The sequence below is a fragment of the Amia ocellicauda genome, chromosome 6, assembly GCF_036373705.1.
Source record: "Amia ocellicauda isolate fAmiCal2 chromosome 6, fAmiCal2.hap1, whole genome shotgun sequence".
Lineage (NCBI taxonomy): Eukaryota > Metazoa > Chordata > Actinopteri > Amiiformes > Amiidae > Amia > Amia ocellicauda.
The window spans coordinates 12,677,457-12,700,511 of record NC_089855.1 but is presented as its reverse complement, the minus strand read 5'-3'; the positions used below and the strand labels follow the sequence as shown (position 1 = coordinate 12,700,511).

The 23,055-nt window shown below is 38.0% G+C and overlaps 1 protein-coding gene across 2 annotated transcripts in view; it reads right to left on the bottom strand.

Moving 5' to 3' along the window:
* Positions 1 to 23,055, bottom strand: part of myo16 (myosin XVI) — a 130,390-nt gene that overhangs the window by 38,225 nt on the left and 69,110 nt on the right. For both annotated transcript variants that reach the window (XM_066706164.1, XM_066706165.1), the window contains exons 21-27: positions 22,309 to 22,381; positions 13,597 to 13,749; positions 12,080 to 12,280; positions 8,921 to 8,996; positions 6,976 to 7,151; positions 4,518 to 4,598; positions 3,072 to 3,277 (exon numbers count right to left, since the gene is read on the bottom strand). In XM_066706164.1, the coding sequence (XP_066562261.1) occupies positions 3,072 to 3,277; positions 4,518 to 4,598; positions 6,976 to 7,151; positions 8,921 to 8,996; positions 12,080 to 12,280; positions 13,597 to 13,749; positions 22,309 to 22,381 (966 nt within the window). The remainder of the gene's footprint in view (positions 1 to 3,071; positions 3,278 to 4,517; positions 4,599 to 6,975; positions 7,152 to 8,920; positions 8,997 to 12,079; positions 12,281 to 13,596; positions 13,750 to 22,308; positions 22,382 to 23,055) is intronic.

The window sequence follows — 23,055 nt, the reverse complement described above, 5'->3', positions numbered from 1 at the left end:
AGCGACAGTCATTAAGAACTATCTTCAGTGTAAAGAAGAACAAGGAGTCCCGGAAGTGATGGTATGGCCCCACAGAGCCGAGTCTCAACATCTCAACATTATCGAGTCTGTTTGTGATTACATGAAGAGAGAGAAGCAACTGAGGCTGCCTAAATCCACAGAAGAACTGTGGTTAGTTCTCCAAGATGTTTGGGCCAACCTACCTGCCATGTTCCTTCACAAACTGTGTGCAAGTGTACCTAGAAAAATTGATGCTGTTTTGAAGGCAAAGGGTGGTCACACCAAATATTGATTTGATGTAGATTTTTCTTCTGTTCACTCACTTTGCATTTTGTTAATTGATAAATATAATCTATTAACCTGTCTATTTTTGAAAGCATTCTTACTTTACAGCATTTCTTCACACCTGCCTAAAACTTTTGCACAGTACTGTATATATAAACTCTACATATACCACATATGTAGGTGTGTATTTACCTAAAAAAACAAAGTAACAGTTATTTAGATATTTGTAAATGTTTTGCCTAATATGCACAAATTACATTCACTGCATTCCATGCCTTTCTTTGTGACTTTTGCATCACTTGCATCATTTGTCTGAGCAAACTATAGACAACATACTCATATGTAGTGAGCTGTATCTTTGGAGTGACCTTTTGTCTGTTTGTTAAACCTGAAAATGAGATCTGAATGGTGCCTCACGCATATGAAAAATCCCCTCCAGTGGGAAAGGCTAAGCTAAGTGATATTGTTGCATTAATCCCGGGGTATTACTGTCTGCACCTGATGTAACTATGTAGGGTTTTTAGGTTCTCAAACAATATGCTTGCAGAATGATGAATAGCATACTAAATTATAGGTCACCTCCTGGGAGCACACACAAAGGCAATGCAAATCAATATGAATTTAAAACAACCTCTAAAGAGGGAATTTACATTACAATTCATTCCCCAGTCTGGTTTGGAGTTGGCTATTGTAATGTTAACTATGAAATCCTATAAACAAATGTTACGGATTTTGTTCTTTGCAAAATGCAACACAATCACATGCCTTACACTAAGACAAATACACTGACGTGTGAAGAGTAAATAATAGTTTATTAATTAGAACTTCAGAAATCATATCGGACCCGAGACTCCAAACCATGTAGAGCAGGGATCTACAACCCTTATCCTGGAAAGTCACAGTTCTCCATGTTTTACAGGGAGCTTTACATACTAAACGAGATCTAGAGAATATGTTAACATATACCAATGTATATAATAATAGGTCCAAGTAAGTAATTGGTCCAATTAAATCATTTCAAACCGAGTGGAATGAGTGGACTCTCTAGGATCAAGGCTGCAGGTCACAAAACGTAATAATGAACATTTTACTTGTGTTATCAGAACAATTTAAAAAAACAAAAAATTATATATATATATATATAAATAGGAGATCACTTTCTTCAGGATGACAGTAAAATGTCTGTCAGTGGGAAATGCATTTTTGTTTAAAATGTTCTGCTTGCTGAGATCATGTTTCATTAATGTAATAATGGGAGGACAGGCAATAGATACTTCCATTGTAACACCTTTAAAAACCACTGCATAAAGAGCTTAAAAACTGAAAGGCATGATTCCAACATTATACCAATTACAAAGGATAACATCCAGTCATGTCTCCTTCTAATAGTGCAACCAGTGCAATAGTGTCTTTTTTATATATATATATATATATATATATATATATATATATATATATATATATATATATACATATACATATACATATATATATATATATATATATATATTTTTTTAACTTGTATTCTTCAATTGTATTTTATTAGTGTTGTGTGAATGATTATTATTTCTCTCTCATCTCTCTCTCTCTCTCTCTCTCTCTCTCTCTATATATATATATATATATATATATATATATATTTATTAATATTATTTTTAATTATCTGAACTCTGTCTTTGGCTTAGAATACATTGTTGTTGATTGAAACAGATGAACTGATCAGAAATAATTGATAAACATGAGCTGTACATTGCACACAACAAATTAGATGTCAAGTCATGACTGCACATGGAACATTGTTCTTATTGATTGGTTGGGAATATATTGAATAATGACTCTGTCAGTTGAGTTTCTGTGTTAGCAAAGGGATTTATTTGGTTACTTACACCTTACTATTATGTAATTATTTTGAAAACGCTTTTATTTTTTATAACAGTGGTAATACTATCAATGAGTTTTTACAGAAGCACATCAAGATTTCTAATACCATCGACCAAGGGAAGTATAACATTGTCTGCAATTTGTGGTTTAAAAACCATAACAACAACTGTCTAATTAACTGCTATCATCAGTAGCAAGCAAGAAGATTAATGATGTTTACTCCTGCGTATTGGAAACTTTTAAAACATGTGACCTTCTAAATCCACCTTCATTACCACATGGATAGTTAATGCAACATCCATAATTCATTCATCCATTATTGCATTTCTTGGACCTTTTTTATATATAAGGAAACTGGGGAATATCAAAGAAAGCAGCTGAAGAACACTTCAAAATTCTAAGATTGCTCCTTTTAAACCAAGAACCATTTGTACCCATCCTACAAAGTCACTGTGACATCCTGTACCATTTGCTGATTTTACCACAAATTGGTGCTGCAAGTCCCTTAAAGCAATTTTTCCACTAAAGCTTTGAAGTTCAATACACATTTTTTTCAAAGAATCAACAATGAGGGAGATTGCAATCTGAGGTACTTAAAACTTCCTCTACATTGTGTTCCTGTTTTTTAGGTTAAGGTGACCTGACAAAGGAATTGTGTCTACATTTTATAATCCCTGCCACTCATAACGTCAAAGCTTAAAAGCTGATATTAGTGAATGTGCTTTCAAAATGGTCCTGTGGTGTCACTTTAAAGTCAAAGCAAAATGCTTCAATCAGGTGCAGAGTAATCAGCTTCTAGCTCTTAACAGTCTTTTAATAAGTCATCTTCAGAAGGGAAAATTTAACTTTCTTTGTATATTTCTTAAAAAATGAAAAACAGAAAAAAGCTTACTGAAAAAACTTACCTTGCTAGGAAACTAGAAAAGGAGAGCCTCAGAGGGTAGCCATAGCGGATCATCTTCACCATCTCCAACACCCCGATGTATTTGAGTTGAGTGGACACATAGAAATTGTCAAACACATCTGGCTGCCTGGAGTTGTTGGGTTTTATACACTGTACAAAATGTGGAGTGCAGTTCTGCAGCTTACTAGTAATATCAGCAAGTGAATTCTACAAGAAAAACAGACACAAACAGAAGCAAGGTCATTTGGTCTTCATGGTTCGGAAGCAGGAAGCAGTTCTTCACCAAGGATATGGATTGACAATGTAGTATTAAATCTATAAATTATATTAATGTGATTCTTTTTAACAGTACATTTGCAGACCACTGCTATTAACATTCTAAAATTATTCAAAAGAGCAATAATGAAAGGGCACTGCCTTTTGCAATCTGATTAAATGCAGTCTTAGGCCTGGTTTACTTTTATGACCTATTATTTCAGAAAATATAATGTTGATCTGCCTACTAATCAAGTTGCCTTTGCGTTATATTTATTGTGAGGAGAACGCTGCTGTAAGGGGCATTGAAAAGTACTTCCATATACTTCCCTTACAGCTGTCTTTGAAAAGACCCATTGATGTGGCTTGTGGTTGTCAATTTGCTTTGAACCAAGTCATATACTATTTCTGATGCCAAGGCTTCTTGATCAAAAACATTCAACTAAGTACAGAAAACAAAAGTATTTCCTACTTTGAGGGACCATGTAAATAAAATTGACACTAATGCAACCCCCCCCCAAAAAAAATACACTTGTCTATGAATCAATAGTGTTAATTACAGTACGAACCCAATACATTGAATCCAATTAAAAAATAAAATATTTGCTGAGTGTATCTATGGTGGTCTATAGACAAATTTCACTTGATAGAGTTAAAATCTGAATGTTACAATTATCCACAGTTAATGTTAAACTGTTTAACCTCTGATGTGTGTGTAGGAAGCTATACAAGGTTTAAAAAAACACTTCTTAGTCAACTGGCCAAAAAGCTATAATGAGTGTTGGTGTACCCTGCACATTTAAAAAGCCAGGTCAAATCTGTGTAACTGAATGGCAAAATGAATGAGCCAATTAAGGCCAAAACATGGCTCAGGATTCAGCCACATTCATGGAAAAGAAGAGGACACAACGCAAACTGGCAAGTATGTATATATACAATTTATTTTTGTTCATGTTGTTCTTGTTTTGTTTTGGATATTAAATATTTTCTCTATGATTTTTATATGAATAGAAGAACAGTTTGGTTCTCATATGATTGCCTCCAGAGCCAACATGAAACTTCACTGGTTCACATTTCCACAGCTGGACAGTGGGCAGTGAAAAGTGCAGCAGCGAATGGGTGTCAGTTTGCTCCTGGGCTCCACATTGTCACAAGTACAAAGGTCAACTGCATTTGTAAAGTTCAAACTCACCCTGAGTTGAACAGCCACAGTAACTGGTCCACAGCGTTCAAGCCTCTGAAGAAATGAAGTTGCCCCTTTTTTCTTCATAAGCTGAAAAAAGTAAATAACAAATACCACATATATATAAAAAATATAAAGAAAATACTCTGAGACTTTTCATATATATATATATATATATATGAAAAGTCTCAGAGTATTTTCTTTATATTTTTCAATAATCTAATATGGTAAGAAGATGTGGAAAATAAGAGAAAAACTAGCAACGACATGAGTGAAGTGAAATTAATTCTATTAATCCAAAGATTTCAGGCATTATATTTAGAAATATATCAATTATGTTGCAGAATGACGTAACAACATAGAAAAAAAAATGACTGCATGTTGTTAGAAAAACTGTAACAACTAAAATGAACGGATATAGCCTAATCCAACCACCCTCTCCAAAAAAAACAGCAAACAAAAAAACATGTTTACACAAACCACAAATCACACAATGCACATCCACACCTGCCTGGTTTGCTGTAGCAGGATGTTTGCTGGCCTACCTTGCTTAGACAAAACCTTACCCGCATTTATAACTATGCAGATGCATGATTTTAAAAGGATGGCATTATCCAATCTTCCTCCTCTTAAAGAGAGCCATATGAGCATCTAATAATAATGGAGGCGTCTGTGCAGGGATTTTCTCACCTTCAAGATAGGGTTGCTATGGCGACTTGGCAACTAACAAGGTAACGGTTGGGAGGACCCTACTATTGTAAAAAATGATAATAGAGGATACATACCTTTATAAATAAATAAATACATTTTGATGCTATTTACTTCCTTGCAGACTAAAAGCTAATTTACATTTTTGACATTGCATTTCCCTGTGTGCTGGAATATGAAACAAGCACAGTCTACAAAATGGTGCATGACTCCAAGGGGGTGGTGTAGGGAGGGTCCATATCAGAGCTTTGAATAGTTACGACAGACAGCCATGTCTATTAACATGGCTCTAGAGAGACTCTCCAAGTCTCCTGAATATATTTGGGGTCAAGGCTCTCTTTGTAATTCAGTTTTGTTGTCGTTGAATATACATCTGAAATCCTCCAAAGCAAACAGTACATTCTGCCAATGTACGGTTCCATTCATCAAAATGTAGCACTATAATTGCTTCTCTGTACACTAAACTTAATTTGTAAAAAATAAATTATATACAGTTTTATTATAATGATTTGATTATGACATTGATGAACAATAAGGCTTACAAATGCATGTTTGCACATTGGTTAGAAGACAGATGGTTTAAACTGTGGATCTTTATCAATTATTATGAATTAGGATCATCTATAACTTTGTAGTAAGAAATTATGCAAAAGAGAAAGATCTATCAATAACCAAATTAGTCAAATTCTTTCTGGGCACAGTCAGTGGGGCTGCTATAGTTATAGTTATAGCTGACAGCTGTAGATTCAGCTTGGAAAAGGCTGGAGCAAAAAGGTCCGGATCAATGAAAATCCATGGAAAATGTTTAAGGTTACAGTTTCTAATTTAAGATACTTCCGTTCATAGCCTCTAACAGATAGCTCGATAGATAAAAATAGAATACTGGATGTTTGTTCAGCCAGCTGATAAAATCTCTAATGGCTACTGTCACATTTCGCCATCCCATGCAGAACGGAAACCAGGTTTTAAAACAGATTGTTTTACACATATACGATTACTGTATCCATCCTTTGTCTGAACTGGCCACCGGCCAGACAGAATCAAGATATGTAGCCAATTTGAGTCCCCATCCCCCCTGCACTAAAGCCCTCCTCCCCCTCTCTTTGCATTATGGGGTTCTGATTCTCATCACAGGACTGACAGTTGGCACCATAGTTGTGTGGGGGGGAAAGGAGGGAACACAATCACACATGGCTGTGGAAGAGGTCACAATGTAAAGAAAGGCTTTCTCTCAGGGGGAGGGGTAATTAGAAGTGGTCTGCGCTGCACCCATGAGATCATCCCAGTAAACGGCACACAAGAGCACACAGTGACACATGCTGGCTGGTTTGGGGCTGTACAGCCATTTGCAAATTGTACACACCCAGAACCAGGTAACAGGGTCACAGAAACAGAGCACTTTATATAGTGTTACATTGTATATTCCAAGTGTATTCATGTTTGTGACATAATACTACTTAGAACAATCATTTAAATGAAAATAAATATTTAAATGTTTTGAATATAATATTTTTGTAAGGGATATGAAATTATAATAAGAGGTATCACATGCCAAAGGGTTTAAATGATCTATCTATCAATCAATAGATACATAGATAGATGGATAGATTCCACAATACAGCTCACCCCATTTATAAACACTCGCAAGCTTTGGGGGGGCACTACTGCCTAACGATTTGCTCAGCACTACCGTCATTTATCGGAAACTAAGAGGCCATTGTTGAATCCCCAGAGACAATTTGTTCACAGGGAACAGTACCTTACTGAGGTCCAGATATTTCTTTGGTTCTCGGGCTGTGGAAGGTGATGTCATTTTCTGAATAAGCAGAGCAGATTTGGGTCCTCTGAGCTTAAGGCGATGGTAGGGAGGAACAAGGGAGCCTGTTTGTGTCAGCTTGGACTGGAACAGTTGATGGATGAACACATTCTCACTGGCTGCGTGGAAAAGGGGGAATTGCAAGCATAAACAATATTTCCAGATGTGAAACTGTGCACCTCTAAAAGTACAAAATATATTTTCCTTAACAATAGGACCATTGAGAAACAAATATTATATCCCTACACAGTAGCTGCTGTTGATTGACTGATTTTTTGTGAAATTACTTTGTGTGCTGTTCAAAAAAGTGCCACAAAGGCCAACTCACAGAAAACTATCAAACTACACAAATAATGAACACATGTGAGAGTTGATGGATTACAAGAATAAAAAAAGTGTGACTAATAAGTAAACAAGGTGCCAAATGTAATTGTTTCCTCAATTAAAACCAATACCTCAGTGGTGGTTAAACCCTTGTATAGCTGGCCTAAAATAAACTAAATCTGTCTCCCAGCTTGTCAGAAAAAACTGAAGGTAATATATGATATTGACACAGAACTTATCTTCTATGAAAGAGGTCAGTAAAACAAGGTCTGCTGATGTGACTTGGTTTGTATGCATCATTTCCAACCATAATACATCCCATTAATTAAATTGGCATGATATTGGAGGATGAAAGTGTCACACAATTGCCCTGTACTTTCATGAGACATGTTCCATGCAAATAACTGGAGAAAGATTCATTTGCAAATTAATAAATCATTCAGCATGACACATCATTAAAAAGTGTATGATTGATACAGGATATGCAGAGAAATAAAAAACGGACACACATGTAATGATATCAAATGCATTTGTTAGGTTGCTTCATACTTGATGTTATATAGTTGAAGATTGCAAAATGACTGATATTAGTTATGATATAAACAGCTTTTTAACTGACAACCATATATAATTCAACATTGTTACAATACTATGATATACGTCAGGAGTTACAAAAAGGGTTGTTTTTTATGAAAGAGGTATCTTATTTTATACACCTGTAATTTAAATTGTGTTCACACAATGAAAGAAAGTCAGAGAGCATTTACTAAAAATTTCAGACCATAATGGAACCAGTTTCAGTAAACATACATACATTGACAGCCACTCAGCATTTAAATTATTAATTGAGAAAACCATTGAGTTAACCACTCCTTGTAGACAAAATAAATCTATTCCAGGACCTAATGAGGCTTTGACAAAATGAGCAGTCATTAAAAATGTTTGAATACAAATCAGTGATTCTTGCACAGAAGACATACTTATGGAAACATATTCCATTGCAGGCACAAATAATCCATAGCAATTACATAATTACATCCCAGCACATTTCATGAATTTGTTCTTTAATGTTTTTGCACAAAACATCTATTGAACCATTTCAAAATGTAAATGTATTAATACATAAGTATCTAATTTTCATATAAACTTTTTTTTTCCAATAATATGATTGACATTACACAATATCAGCAAATCTTCAGCAGAGTATCATAAATGGATGAACCCCAGCCAACGTGCATTTACTAAGGTCTTGTTCTTCATTATCCACTGTCTTTTTAATTTTAACACTTTTATGTTAAGTATTTTCATGAGTAAATGTGTGCCTTACTCCATATTTCCACCACTTTTGCTTTGGCCAAGCTCAGGCTCCCTGTTGTCTTTTGCACAGTGTGTTTAATAAACCTATCGATACAATATTTTGACTTCGTGACCTCTAGTTTATACACAACCATCCTAATCCTACATCTCTTTAGGAAAATATAATTTTGATGATGATGATTGATATTTAATCTATAATAGTATACTCACAGCTTGAAAGCTCATTGAAAATAAGAAAGTAACTTACATTTCATCAGAAAAAGGATATTCTGTGGAAGGGAATCCTTGTTCTTTTCTAGGGCTCCTGTGAGGTCATATGACATCTGGAAATCGAAAAAAAAAAATACAATTCACTGTTTAAGAAACACAAATACATTTTCTCTTATTAGACATCACTTTTATACATGCATTGCACATGGGTTTTATAAGGACTTCATGGAATTAAAGGGGTTAGGGGATAGTGTGACATGATTTATACATTTTAAATGAGAAAACTGTTTAACTGAGAAATATGATTTAGGAAATAAAAAAGAAAATATTTAAATACACGTCTGAATTTGACTAATCAAATAACATTGTGGCCACATTACAATAAAGGAAACACATTACAATAAGACATTGTGGCAGCACATATCGGTAGACTTCAGGGTTATTTTCACAACACTCTAATAGGATGTTATGAAATTAAAATGATTTATCTACAGCCAAAGAAAAATATTCACAAAAAACTAAATACAGAGAATTCAAAGTTTATTAAGATTCAAAACTAAATGTACTGTATATTTACATACAAAGTAACAGCATTGTGCTCGATGTGTACTGAAATCCCAGAGACGAAGCTAAGAAAACTGTAGACATTGTCACTGTGCAACAATTGAGGAACAATAATGACAGTTGAATGGTGAGAGTAATTTGTTACTACAACATTTTTCTCATATCAAATTTTGCATAACAACATATACCCAGACTACAATCTCATACAACACTGACATAATGAAATGTGTGAGCTGGGATGATATCAACACAAAAGTTGTTTTCATTTCCATTCAAGCAGAACTATAGTAGCTATACACATCCTAAATGTACCAAAGGTACATTTACATTGTGAGAAATCACTCTTCCAGCCACACAATTTGAAAACTGTCAGAATGCTTCAGTTGTGAAATAGTTAGCAGAAAGATTGCCTGGGTCAGGTGGGATTTGAATGTAATTGTATGGATGTGCATATGACAGCTGCACAGCTATTAGAATGAGATGTGTTTTTCTAGTCACAGTTTTGGAGCAGTTTAATCCCACAAAGAGGTGGCAAAAAATAGCACAGTCCCAAGGGATGGCATTAAGGAACTTGACAATATGTTTAAGACACTTTTCCCCATGAAAAAGCCTGGTTTAAAATAAAACCCTTTTCAGTTATCGTCAGCAAGAAATCCTGCTCTCAGACCTCTTCTAATTCTTGTTCGTATATAGGGGCACAAACTCACTCTTACCTTTCCTGAATGTGGGGTGACTGTATGCACCTTCATTTTGCTCTAGAGGAAAGCCCCAGAGATTGAATACATGGTCCTAAAACAGATGATTTTCGGTGCTCACACAAAATATAAATACAAGGTTCAATTGAGAGCATGGGTCAGCATCCCTCGCCCCTCTGTAGCTCATCTCAAGGTGCTATTTGAAGGTTAAAGATTCAAAAATCCATCACTACCTGACTGGACATGTCTTATGAGCATGTTATTGTCTTGAGCAACTAATAAGGAAATGACTGCTGTTTGTTAATGAACCCAATATCAAGTCTCCCTTTATTCCTAAAGAACATAACCATTAAGACACTACACTATTAGTCCTGGAACTATTTCAAAGCTCTCAGAAGTGATTCAGAATTATATAACATCAGATGGAGAATATTTCATAAATACAGGAACAGTTTAATTATTATTATTATTATTATTATTATTATTATTATTATTATTATTATTATAAAAGACAATGTCCTTTTCTGAAACTGCAAGACACCACTAATACGGTACAATCCCATTATAATGAACAGATACAATCCTTTCGTTATATCAAACTGCTTTAACAATGGGAACATCACCGCCCCCCCCTATCTAAAATGCAGAATTAATTAAAGTAATTAAACATGAAAAAGCAAAATGGGACATTAAGAGGAGTGTAAAAATGCAAGATTCAGCATCAGATCCTTTTCAACAGAAAATACATCAGCCCACGTTAAACCACATAATCCGAAGATTAATGCAGAAGACCAGTAAATTCCCTTTCTTAATTAGATGACATTGTAAGAATTTAAAATCATTTTGACAATTTGAAACTGTGTCTGCCTCTAGCTTATGCTCTTAGCCATGTCTTTCAGTATGTGCAGAGTATTGGAAATGTACAGACAATTCTCACACCGCATGTCCAAAATGTTTGTTATAAACACGATAGCATATATTTTTTAAAGGTTGTTCATTACATCACATCATATCGCATATCTGTTTACATTAATTCAACCGAAGTGTGAACTAAAAATCACTTCAACCATTTTTTTCTGTTGACAAATGCTATACATTGAAATAAACTCATCTCTTGTTAGCATCTTCACATTCTCATATGTTTTCTGTTAATATATGTGTATGTCTGCATGGGTCCAAAGAAAAATGTCAATTTTTTTGGCATATCCGGAAGTTTTAATTTGGTCCAGAGGTAGAATAATATGCAGTCAGACCCTCAATATGAAATTCAGTCCCAGGCACGTCTCTGAGCACCTGAGTCAAACATCCCAAATTACCAGCCCCATGGGCAGGGGGGATTTTTGCTCTCCGCAGAGAGCCCGGGGGAGTGAAATCACTCTAACAGGCTCATTATACACAATGAGCTCTGTTTTACTGACACTATGATGCTATTGGCTGTGTCCAGCAGTGTCTATCCATCCATTTATGTTTGGCAAGGACCACTTGGACCTGAGCTTCAGATAGAAATATGAACAAACAACCTCACCATGTACACCCCCTTACCCCTGCCCTGCCCTGTGTTCATTTACATACATAAACTGGACATATGTTTGTGTGTGTATCTTCAAAACACAGAACAAAACAACATACCCAATGACAGATGGTGAAGATTTTGCCATAATAATGTCTTAACATTAAAATTACACTTTTGTATAGAACTAATGAATATATATTAGATAGAATACTCTTAGATACAATACTATATATATATAATGTGTATCTAAGAGGCTATGGCTGCAGTACAGTACATACTACTATCAACACAAACTAGGCACAGAAGAACAGATTTCCTTTAATCTTGTTGATGGATCACATCCACTTTTGCATAAAGAATGGTTTCTTTATAGTGTTCTGGTAATAGACCATTTCAGACAAATCACTCATTTCTGTCAACTCACCCTCCCTGCATAATGCATGACAGTGAACGAGGGGCCTTGATCCTTTGGTGCTGGGTTGCCATTCCCATCTTTAGTAGACAGGTACACAGCGTTCACGTTGGATGTCTCAATCTGAGACTGCAGCTTCTTGTACAGGTTCTGTTCAGCAGGGCGCAGCGCCTGGCTCTCTTCATCCAGCACTGACAACAGGCCGTGGGGTTTCTGAAAGGGAAAATCATTACTCAGAGACATCTTATCTGAGGAGGAAAGGGGGCTCATTACATTAAGTTCAAAAGCATCCCAGCCAGAAATAAATGGCAAAAGGCTTTTCATTTTGATCATTGAAATTATCTATTAAAAGGAGCATTAGCAGGGGTCAAACTATGTAGATAAAAACTGAGAAAAAGGGACCACGTTTCTTTTGAAAAGTTACAATTTAAAACTATAAAGGGGCATGCATAATTGTACAATAGGATTGCAAATATATCTATAGGTAAGCGGTTAGTTGATCAAATATTTATTTTAAAAGGGTAGATCAACATTTCAGGACACCCTGAGATTGTGGTTTCATTGCGGCAGATAACATTGTCTTTATACAACGCTGGGGATTTGATTCTGTCAGACATTATGTCGTAACCACGATACTGAATTTAATTGTATATATATTTTTAATCTACACATGCTCTATACAGGCACCATTCTGTCATTTTAAAGCATGTATTTGCACAGGCTTGTCATAAATTATAGACTCACTTTACTCGTAAAAAAAGGTTTGCACTTTAGGGATATTTCCCAATAGATTATAAAAACTAGCAGGAGGGTAACATTTCTGCAGCAGCAAACCAAATGAGGTCAGTGACATATGGCATACACTCTACACACAATACAAAGAGGGAGATTTGTTTCTTCCAGCACAAGCATACATTTAATGAGCCTTAAAATAAAATACCTGTATTATTCACTTGGTTTCTTTTGTAACACTTTATGTGCGGTCAAACATGACGATCGCCTATAAAACTATTAGTACCAATTCAAACATAACATTGGGTTAAGAATTCAAGAAATCTTGTAAAGCTATGTAAAGTTAAAGCTTAAAAAATAACACAATTCCATAACTTTATCTATTCTATCTATCATTCCATGATTTGCATATTTGTTTTGCTCTTGTGTCCTGTAAGTCTCCCTGGATGGGGCATCTGCCAAGACATAAATAATCATAATTCTAATTAATACAATGCTTTTTGATGAATACTAATGAATTTTGGAGAAGACAAAACATGGTATGTACCTTTAAATGCTTAAAAAATCTACTCAGTTCATTTCTGAAAATGTAAGGTCTGCCATGGCTCCTGTGTATATTTGGACTGGTCCCTAATGAAAGATGACAGAGATGCTGACAGCTTAACCAAACTTGTACCTTGTATCTGTGATCACAATCCACTGTTGAAAGACTAAACAAAATAGCACTGTTCGCTCTATCTGTCACACCAAAGGGATTATTTTTATTGAGCCACAGAATCAGACAGTTTAGTAAGTACCTGAAAAAAAAAATCCAGGACTGGTGACTGGTTGCCTGGAGAATGTAGTGTTTCCATAGTGACTCCCTCTTGCACGCATTCGGCCCGCTCGTGTTGAAAGAGCACCTCCACCATGTACTGGTTAATCTTCTCATTAGTCATGTTGATGCACAGCTGGAGAAAACACCAAATATATAAATATATATAAACATACACACACACATATATATATATATATATATATATATATATATATATATATATATATACAGTACAGTGAAAAAGTATTTGCCCCCTGTTTGATTTTCTACAATTTTACATATTTTGGACACTGATATTCAACTGAAACTGAAACGTAATATTAGATAAAAGCACCCTGAAAAAACAAATAACACAAAATGGTGATACTTATTTCAGGTAGTTACTAAAGAAAGTTATGCAACACCCAAAGCCCCTGTGTGAAAAAGTAATTTGCCCCCTTAGACTCAATGACCACCTTTAGCACAATACTGCATCCAAACACTTCCTGTAGTTATTGATTATAGTCTCTCACAGCGCCATGGAGGAATTGTGGCCAACTCCTCCAAGCAGAACTGCTTCAACTCAGTGACATGCGTGGGTTTTTGAGCATGAACTGCCTGTTTCAAGTCCTGCACACAACATCTCAATGGGGTTTAGGTCTGGACGTTGACTAGGCCATTCCAAAACTTCTGTATAGAGCATGTGTAGATTAAAAATATACTTCTTTCTTATTTTTCAACCATTCTGATGTAGACTTGCTTGCGTGTTTAGGATTATTGTCTTGCTGTATGACAAGGCTGCACTTCAGCTTCAGCTTCAGCTCATGGATGGAGGGCCTGACTTTCCCCTATAGAATGCTCTGATACAGAGCAGAATTGATTGGTCGTTCAATGATAGCAAGGCATCCAGGTCCAAACCCAGACACTACCACCACCATGCTTGACCGTTGGTATGGGGTTCTTACTGTGGAATGAAGTGTTAGTCTGAACGTTGTTCCAGAACTCTTGAGGATCATCCAGGTGCTTTTTGGCAAACTTCAGACAAGCATTTGTGTTCTTCTAAGTGAGGCTGTTTAAGGCTTTTACACTTTGCTCTTGGAGAGATTGTGGCAGGACGGCCACTTCTAGGAAGATTCACTACTATCCCAAACTTTCTCCATTTGAACACATGTCCAACTGCTTTGGTGGAGCCCCAGAGCCTCAGCAATGGCTTTGTAATCTTTTCCAGAGTATAAGGCATCAACAACTTTTTTCTTGAGGTCTTCAGGAATTTATTTTAATCATGGCATGATGTGCCTCTAGAACCTAATTTCACTCTGATGGTAAGGGCTAAAAACGAATGCATTTTGAAATGGTCTTACAATTACACTGAGTACTTTTAATCTGAAAGCAAGTTCTGTAATTACATTTGTATTACATTTTGGTCTTGACTGGGGTTAGGCTTAGAGTCCCCAGTAACCGTAGACTCCCATTAGGGTTAGGATTATGTTTCTACTGAGCTGAATTTCTATGTGCTTAATTTCAGATTTTAATGTTGGCAAGGGTGTGTTTTCAGGCTTGTGTTAGGGCTTAATGGTGTGGGTAATCCATTGATGTAGTACAATGGTGTATTGTGAAAATCTCTCAGTTTGGTACTAAAATACAGTATCACAGTTCTGAATTTAAGTTCTGGATATTATTTAGTCACTAGGCAAATTATTAATTATACCTGCAACAACTAAAGTTTTGGATGCATACGAAAAGTCATACTTTAAAAAGACAATTAAATCCTAAATCTGGAGTTTTGTTTTATGTAATTACCTAAGCTGTTTCAAGAGAATAGCATGTGATACTTGAATGAAAACTGATATTTTTTCTTTAAAGACTGGTGACAAATTCGTTAATTGATGGATTTTTACAATACCTAAGATAATTTAAAGACGTTTTTTTTTTGGTTGTTGACAATAGCTATACAAATGAAAACAAATACTCCCACCTCTGCATATATGTTGGTAGATCAATCAATTGATAGAAAGTGTAATAGACAGAAAGACAATACAATAACAGAAAACAAATGTAATGCAATTAAACTGAATGAAAGAAAGCAATTAAGTGACTGAAAAATAAATATATAAGTGATGTTTTGTAAAATTACGTATTTATGTATGTATGTATGTATGTATGTATGTATGTATTTATGGTTACATACTATGTAGGTACAGTCTTTAGCACAATAAACATATACAATTAATTAAAACCAGTTCCAGCTCCATTTCCTGTCCCAGTGCGTAGGCAAATATCACTTCCTACACATAACATGTTATGTGTTTAGTCATCCCACTACTTAAGAGTGATACATTGCATAATTCACTGTGATATAGACAAAGGGGTCTCAGATAGTCTACCTAAAACCACCAGGGGATTAAGTAAACGTAAGACACTTTTTTTTATTAGCAACTTATTTTTGAGGCAAGAAATCATTTAATCTCATTTTGGAATATGCTTGTAATATGAGCAGTAAACAAACTCTCTGAAGAGGTAGCAAATGGATTTTCTTTCATCATTTTGTCTGCTACTTCTTTAATGTAAATGTCTGTTCACTCTATCACACCAGTAGGTGTCAACACCTGTTGCAATTATATAAATTAATATTTATTTTGTGAATTAAGAATTGTTTTTGTTTATAAAACACACACTAAGGCTTCCGAGATGACACTCAATGAAGCGGCAGTCAGGTATTTATAATCGACTGGAATCTTTACAGTTTTGTCTATATAAACAATGCATGAGCTGCATAATTTATTACAAAATGTGCAGTTATTTGTTTGGATGACCATTTAAACGTACATCTATGTAAACAAACAGTATATACAAAGAGATAAATACGCTTCACCAGTAAATTACAGTCTTCCACTGACACAAATTTAAATACTGTCAGATGTATTGTTTAAATTATCAATTTAAACCTCATACAGTTCGGTCCATAAATATTTGGACAGTGACACAATTGTATGCCACCACAATGGTTCTGAAAGGAAACAATCAAGATGTGCTTTAAGGGTAGACTTTCATCTTTAATTTGAGGGTAGTTACATCTGAACTGGATGAACAGAGTAGGAATTACACCCATTTTTATATGTGGTCCCCCCAATTTTAGGGGCTCAAACATAATTGGACAAACTAATATAATCATGAATTAAATTGTGAGTTTCACTACTTGGTTGCAAATCCTTTGCAGACAATGACTGTCTGAATTCTGGAACCCATAGACATCACCAGATGCTGGGTTTCTTCCCTGGTGATGCTCTGCCAGGCCTGCACTGCAGCTGTCTTCAGTTCCTGCTTGTTCTTGTGGCGTTTTCTAACCATTTCTATCACTAGTTATTGCCACAAGAAACAGCATGTGGCAGCATATTGTAGTGGTAGTATAATACCAGGTAGGATAGTGTCTGTATTACTGTACAAGTTATGTAAATGTATTTCAGTATGAAGTTTAGTAATAGTAGGTTGTAGGCTATACTATGTGAATAGAACCAGGGGTTAACAATTGACTACAACTCAAATATGTCAACAAGAACACAAGATTGATACCTGTTTAATATACACTGTAATGCATGTTCCTGTATGGTCATGTATGACACTTTTTTCTTGCTTAAAATGTGCCCTTTTAAGCTGCCTTTTCCTTGTTGGGCTCATATTTTCATATTATAAAGGGGTCATGATGTAAAAACACCTTAATTACTCTAGTATGATCAATACTACTAATAATAATTAACTATAATAATATTAACTTACTTATTATCATGAACACAGACTCCTGCTATTACGCTACAGGTACTACCCAACTTACCTTTACAAACTATTTCTGATGCATACTACTCTTAACCTAATTTAAACTATTACTACTTTGATTAAAAACTATCACTAAATTAAGCTGAATAATACCATAAAATACACATAATACATATCCAATAATGTACCATGCAGAAAGTACTGTCAAATGCAGACAAAGTATCTTCATTATAAATATATATAAACATATTCAATGTTTTAATGCTGCTTTATACAGAGATGAAACTTTGAACAATACTTCAAATCATCACATACCACATCCATGGAGCCCTATGTGTAATCCTGCTTTAGAATTTCTTCTTGATGTTTTATGTGGAAATCAAATTAAATTGTTCCAACATAATCTGAAGTAAATTTCAAGCAACTTCATATTAAAGACATATATATATATATAATTAAAGAAAATGCTAAAACAAACCCATACTTATACATTTTAAGATTCAATGATTACGCCAAAATCCACACGCATGTGGGAGTATACGGAGAATAAAACGATAGGTTGTGTATGCAACCCCGGTTATCTAAAAAAGGAAGCACTGCCCAAGGGGGAGGGGTTTTTGCGCACTTCAGTAGTTACCCAATCGAAATTCCTGTTCTATAAAACGTGACGTCAGCGCAGGTTCGTCCTCTTTTGCCGGGAGCCAGGACTCCCGCACGACCTTTTTCAGATAACCGGGGTCGCATACGCAACCTATCGGAAGCACTGCCCAAGGGGGAGGGGTTACTGTATAACAAAACCATTGCAAGGGAGGAGGCAGCGAGCTGATAAGGGAGCCTGCTCCGAGGTGCACCACTAAAGGGCCTCGGCAACACAACTCCAGACAGTAACCTCAGGGGCCCCATACGGCCCAGGAGCGAGGACTGTAGTCACACTCTACCGGGAACTGTCTGCAATCAGCATATACAAAGCGAGGCTAAAGAGGTTAACAACTCTTACTCCCTCCGCTTACAAGAGCAAGGCCGGCAGCTCTACTAGTGCAGCTAGGACCGAGGCCGTAATTTACTTGCACAATGTCTGGCACGGGCAATCAAGCACTTGTGCGGCCTCCACGCAATATCATGGCAGTGGACCCCTGATCCAATAGGAGCGGGGTCACAGACCCAATGAGAAAAATACAACATAATACATAGCTGGCTAGTCAACAGAATAGCCGAGCTGAACAATATACAATATATACATATTGCGTGACAGCAAGACCTTCATGCTGTCAGCGCGCAGCACAAGAGCATCCAACTCAACTAAACAGTACAGAGTGAAAGAGCTCTATTGTGCTGACAATTTAGATTTCATACAAACTAACTATATACACCACGGGGCGCAGGAACGAACTGGTTAGACCGGCTAATGCAGGGCAACATTAGCTCTACTATGTTAACAAAGGAACTATATGCACAGCGGAACACGAGAGCCTGCTCATGTACTTACCGCTGAGGGCAGCAGCAGTGGACTCTTGCTCTATGGCACACAGCTAGAGCGGGGCACAGACCTGCTGACCAATGAACCATGTTCACAGCGAGGCAGCGAAACTCAAGCGCCATCAGCTGGGAACAGCGGCAGTGAGCTCCATTCTACAATTTCAGAACAGAGCCACAGTCCTGCTGTTTAACACATAATACATATATACACATATATACATCATGGGGTGCAGGAGCTGGCTCATACGCCACACGTGGAACACAGGAGCAGTTGACACCTGTCGAATAGCGCAGCTAACGCAGGGCAACTACAGCTCTTACTGTGTGAATAAATAAACTATGTACACAACGGGGCACTGGAAACTCAAGTGCCCTCTGCTGGAGGACAACAGCAGCGGTCCCCTGCTCCAGGGCATACACAGCCAGAGCGGGCCACAGACCTGCTGACTAATATATACAGAGCGGGGTACAGGCCAGACGCATGCACCACCGCAACAGTTATAATGAACGAACTATATACAGGGCGGCCTTGTAAGGCAGTACGCCTGTAGGCCGCATGACAAGCCCTGGGAACACATCAACAGGGCTCTCAGTAAATCCAGGAGTAACTCGTGTGGGTGCTCGACTGGAAGGCATAGTCCAGTGGAAGGGAAAGACACGTTTCACTAGCTCCCTCAGGATGCACTTACAGGGGCAGACTGGGAGAGGAAAGGCAGGAGCCAGAGCCCGTAGGCTACTGGGGCTCGACTGCAGCCAACACCGGGTTCCCAATGGAAGGGACCAGGACCAGGCCCAGAGCTGGAGGAGGCCCGGATTGGGGTGCCAAAGTGTGCCCTGCACCTGGGACAACAAGTCCGCTCTAACTGGGAGCTGCCAAGGCTCTCCGTGGAGGAGGGCAATCAGGTCTGCGAATCAGAATCGGCGAGGCCACCGTGGGGCAATCAGTCCCTCACTCAGTCCACACCACGCCCTGGAATGGGGGTGGACATGTCTGAAATTGCAGGGAGTAGTCAACTGATAAAATTTGGAGCACCCAAGAGTCTTGGGTGCGGAGTTGCCAATTTGAGAGTTGCTGGAGGGTGTAAGGGTGGGCCAGAGGCTGCTGGAATGCCTCAGGAACTGGGCTTGGGTGGTGGAGGGGGTGGGGTCAGGCCAGGTCCCCTCCTACCACAAGCCGCTGTGGGTCAGAGCGGCGAGCCTGGGGGGGCACCTGCCTGCTGGTGATGCGCTGGCGGAGATCAGCAGGTGGGCAGGGCTGTGACCTGGGCTGTGGTCCGGCCTGTGGCCTGGGCTGTGGTCTGGGAGCCGCGTTCGGGGGACCTCCCCGACGGCGAGCTGCTGCAGATTGCCTGTGCTGCTGGGCCTGGGGTGCTACAGGGTAGACCTCTCTCGAACCTGGAGCGCAGCGGGGCAGGATTAGAGGGACAGGGGAGCTGGAGAGACTCCACGGCCCTCTTAATGACTGCCCAGAACTCCCTGTCCTGTCCCGTGGGAGCAGGAGGGGTGTCCATGCTCAATGGAGGAGGAGGGGTGGCAGCAACCAGCTCCTCCTCCATGAGCTCCGCCTCGAGCCTGACCTCCTTCGCTGACGGCACAACGGGGAGGAGGCCAGCGAAGACTCAGAAGAGGGGGAGGGAGCCGGTGGGCGTCACTCCACCGCTCTTCCCTGTCGTTCGCGTACACACGGGAGGGCAGCGTAGTTGTTGCAGTGGGGGCAGCTGCCATGGCAGGTGCGGGAGCGACAGCCGGCGCAGCAGCGGGAGTAGGTGGGGACGCCAGCGCAGGAGGCACGACTGTCTCCAGCACTATCGTTCTGGAGGAGGAGACGGAGGGGCTCGGGGAGAGGCGGCGATCCAGCGCCCCCGAGGCCCCCTCGTCACTCGCTGGAGTGGGGGATCGCCGGGCACGGCGCCCAGTAAGATGGCGGACCTCCGGGCACACCTGTTTTATAGAACAGGAAGTGGGAAGGGACCTGTTCTGAGTGACGAGCGCAGGGGCCAATGGCAGCTTTCATAGAGTGACGTTTCGATCGGGTTCCTACGGAAGTGCGCAGATACCCCTCGCCCTTGGGCAGTGCTTCCGACTTGAAAGATAACATCATATTTCATAAGCTCCTTTTGTATAGGTGCGCTGGAATATCTTGCCCTGGCCTTATTTCTTTGTAAATTTCTGTCAGCTCATAGAAATAGCTACTAAAATGTCACAGATTACCATGCTGTTATGTGTGCAAAGAACTTTTAAAACCAACCAAAATGATGTATTTATTCCTGGATAACCAGAAACAGCTGCCAATGTCACTTTTAGGTTGTTGTTTTTATGCGTGTGTCTTACTTTATATGCTATAAATACATTTAAACATGAAATACAAGGGAAAGTTAACCTAAACTACCCCCCTCCCCACATAAAAAAGCTGAAACAAATAAATGTAATAAGGAAACCAACCATACCAAAAGCTCCTGTGGATTTCTATTACAATTAACTGCTTTCAAAAGTTTAATGAGCTACTGCTCAGCTGTGGAAGCTAAATGCTCTCTCTGAGTTCATTATTGGTAGTCCAAATCCCTATAAACCTGACATAAACATCTGAAAGCGGAATACAAATACTTTCCATTTAAATAACAAACATGTAATTTCTTTACTATTTCAGACACAACACTAGAATATCATGATTAATTTCATGCCAGACTGCCCCTCCAATTGCAGCACCTTGTCTGGAGATAAAAACCTTCCATATGGAAGAAAAAACAATCAAACCATTTTGTTACTTGTATCTATATAGGAGGCAAGAAAGGGAAGTAGTTCCATATGCTGTCAGGAATGTCATGTTCAATGGGGTTCATTGGCACAGCAGCCCAATGATATCATTGCAGCTGTTTCTCTTTAGTGTGGACACTGGATTGACCAAGCAGAGCAGCAATGGGCAAAAGAAAACATCAGCCCTTACAGAGAAACTCTCTGTTATGACAATCAAAGAAAGCCAGTGACTCTGTATTGAGTAAGCCGTGTCAAGAAACGGGAAGCTGCTTATGATGAATCTGTAATAATGAAGAAAAATAATAAACAGATGCTAAAAATGAGCAAAAAGAATAATGACAAATTAGCTTGAAGTGGATAACTCAATCTCTTACCAAGACATAAGAAAATAACTCATCTGGCATGATAATATAAAATATGAGGTGTACTCTATACTAACCAGACTGTTGATAAGATATTGAGGATACTGGGAGGGAAATGCAGTGGTTTATTGTGATGTTTTACACAGTGAAAAACAAATCAATATAATACATTCCAGATTTGTAAAGGTTTGTTACACTAATGTACCTGCTGCATGGTGATTATATTTGTCTAAATCTGCATGCTGAAGGCAGCTCTGACCTGTTAAAGTGAAATAGTGTATTTCTCTGAAAGACACAACATTTGATTCTGCCAATCCATTATACAGCAAAACTGAAACCTGATTACATACCTGTTCAAAGCTGTTTGTCTGGAGTTCTTCAAAACCAAAGATGTCCAATATCCCAATTTCAAGCGCAGGGTCACTTTAGAAGAGGGAAGAATGGGAACAACCAACACTGAAATACGAACCTTTTTCCTCTTGGATATCGATAATGTTAATTCTGCAACTGAATCCATGACTTAAACCATATTGAACTGAACTTCATTTAGCATTTAACCTTGTGCTGCTGCAGGCAGAGGATAGTACAGCGATGAAAGTAAAAGGGTTAAGTGGTCTTTGACATGGAAGACGTGCTTTCACTGAAGAAATGGATAGATAAATATATAGATAGCCATGCTGCTCTAAGTGTGTGAACTTTTCATTTTCCAAATCCTGATTAAATGACCTGATGTCATGACAAACATCACAACTACATCACCCTGCATTAGTCCTTATGAGGTAAATCAATTGTAATTATCTGCGGCTTGTTATTGAAAAAAGAAAGATCAAACCAATGACTGTTAAGCAAAACAAGTCTCTTTTACAATATATTGATTACACATCATCACGTTGAGAGAGGTAATGAGTAAATTGGCTTGGAGACATTATTTGGAATTCCCTGAATATTTCTATTGACCCAGCATCCCATCATCGCTCATTATAGGATGTTGAGGGTAATTATTGTTGTTGTAGTGCAAATGGTCATGCTTTTGAAGCACAACGTGCAAGTCAAAACTTGCCTAAAATCTTGGCTGAAGATTGGAATTAGGGATTAGT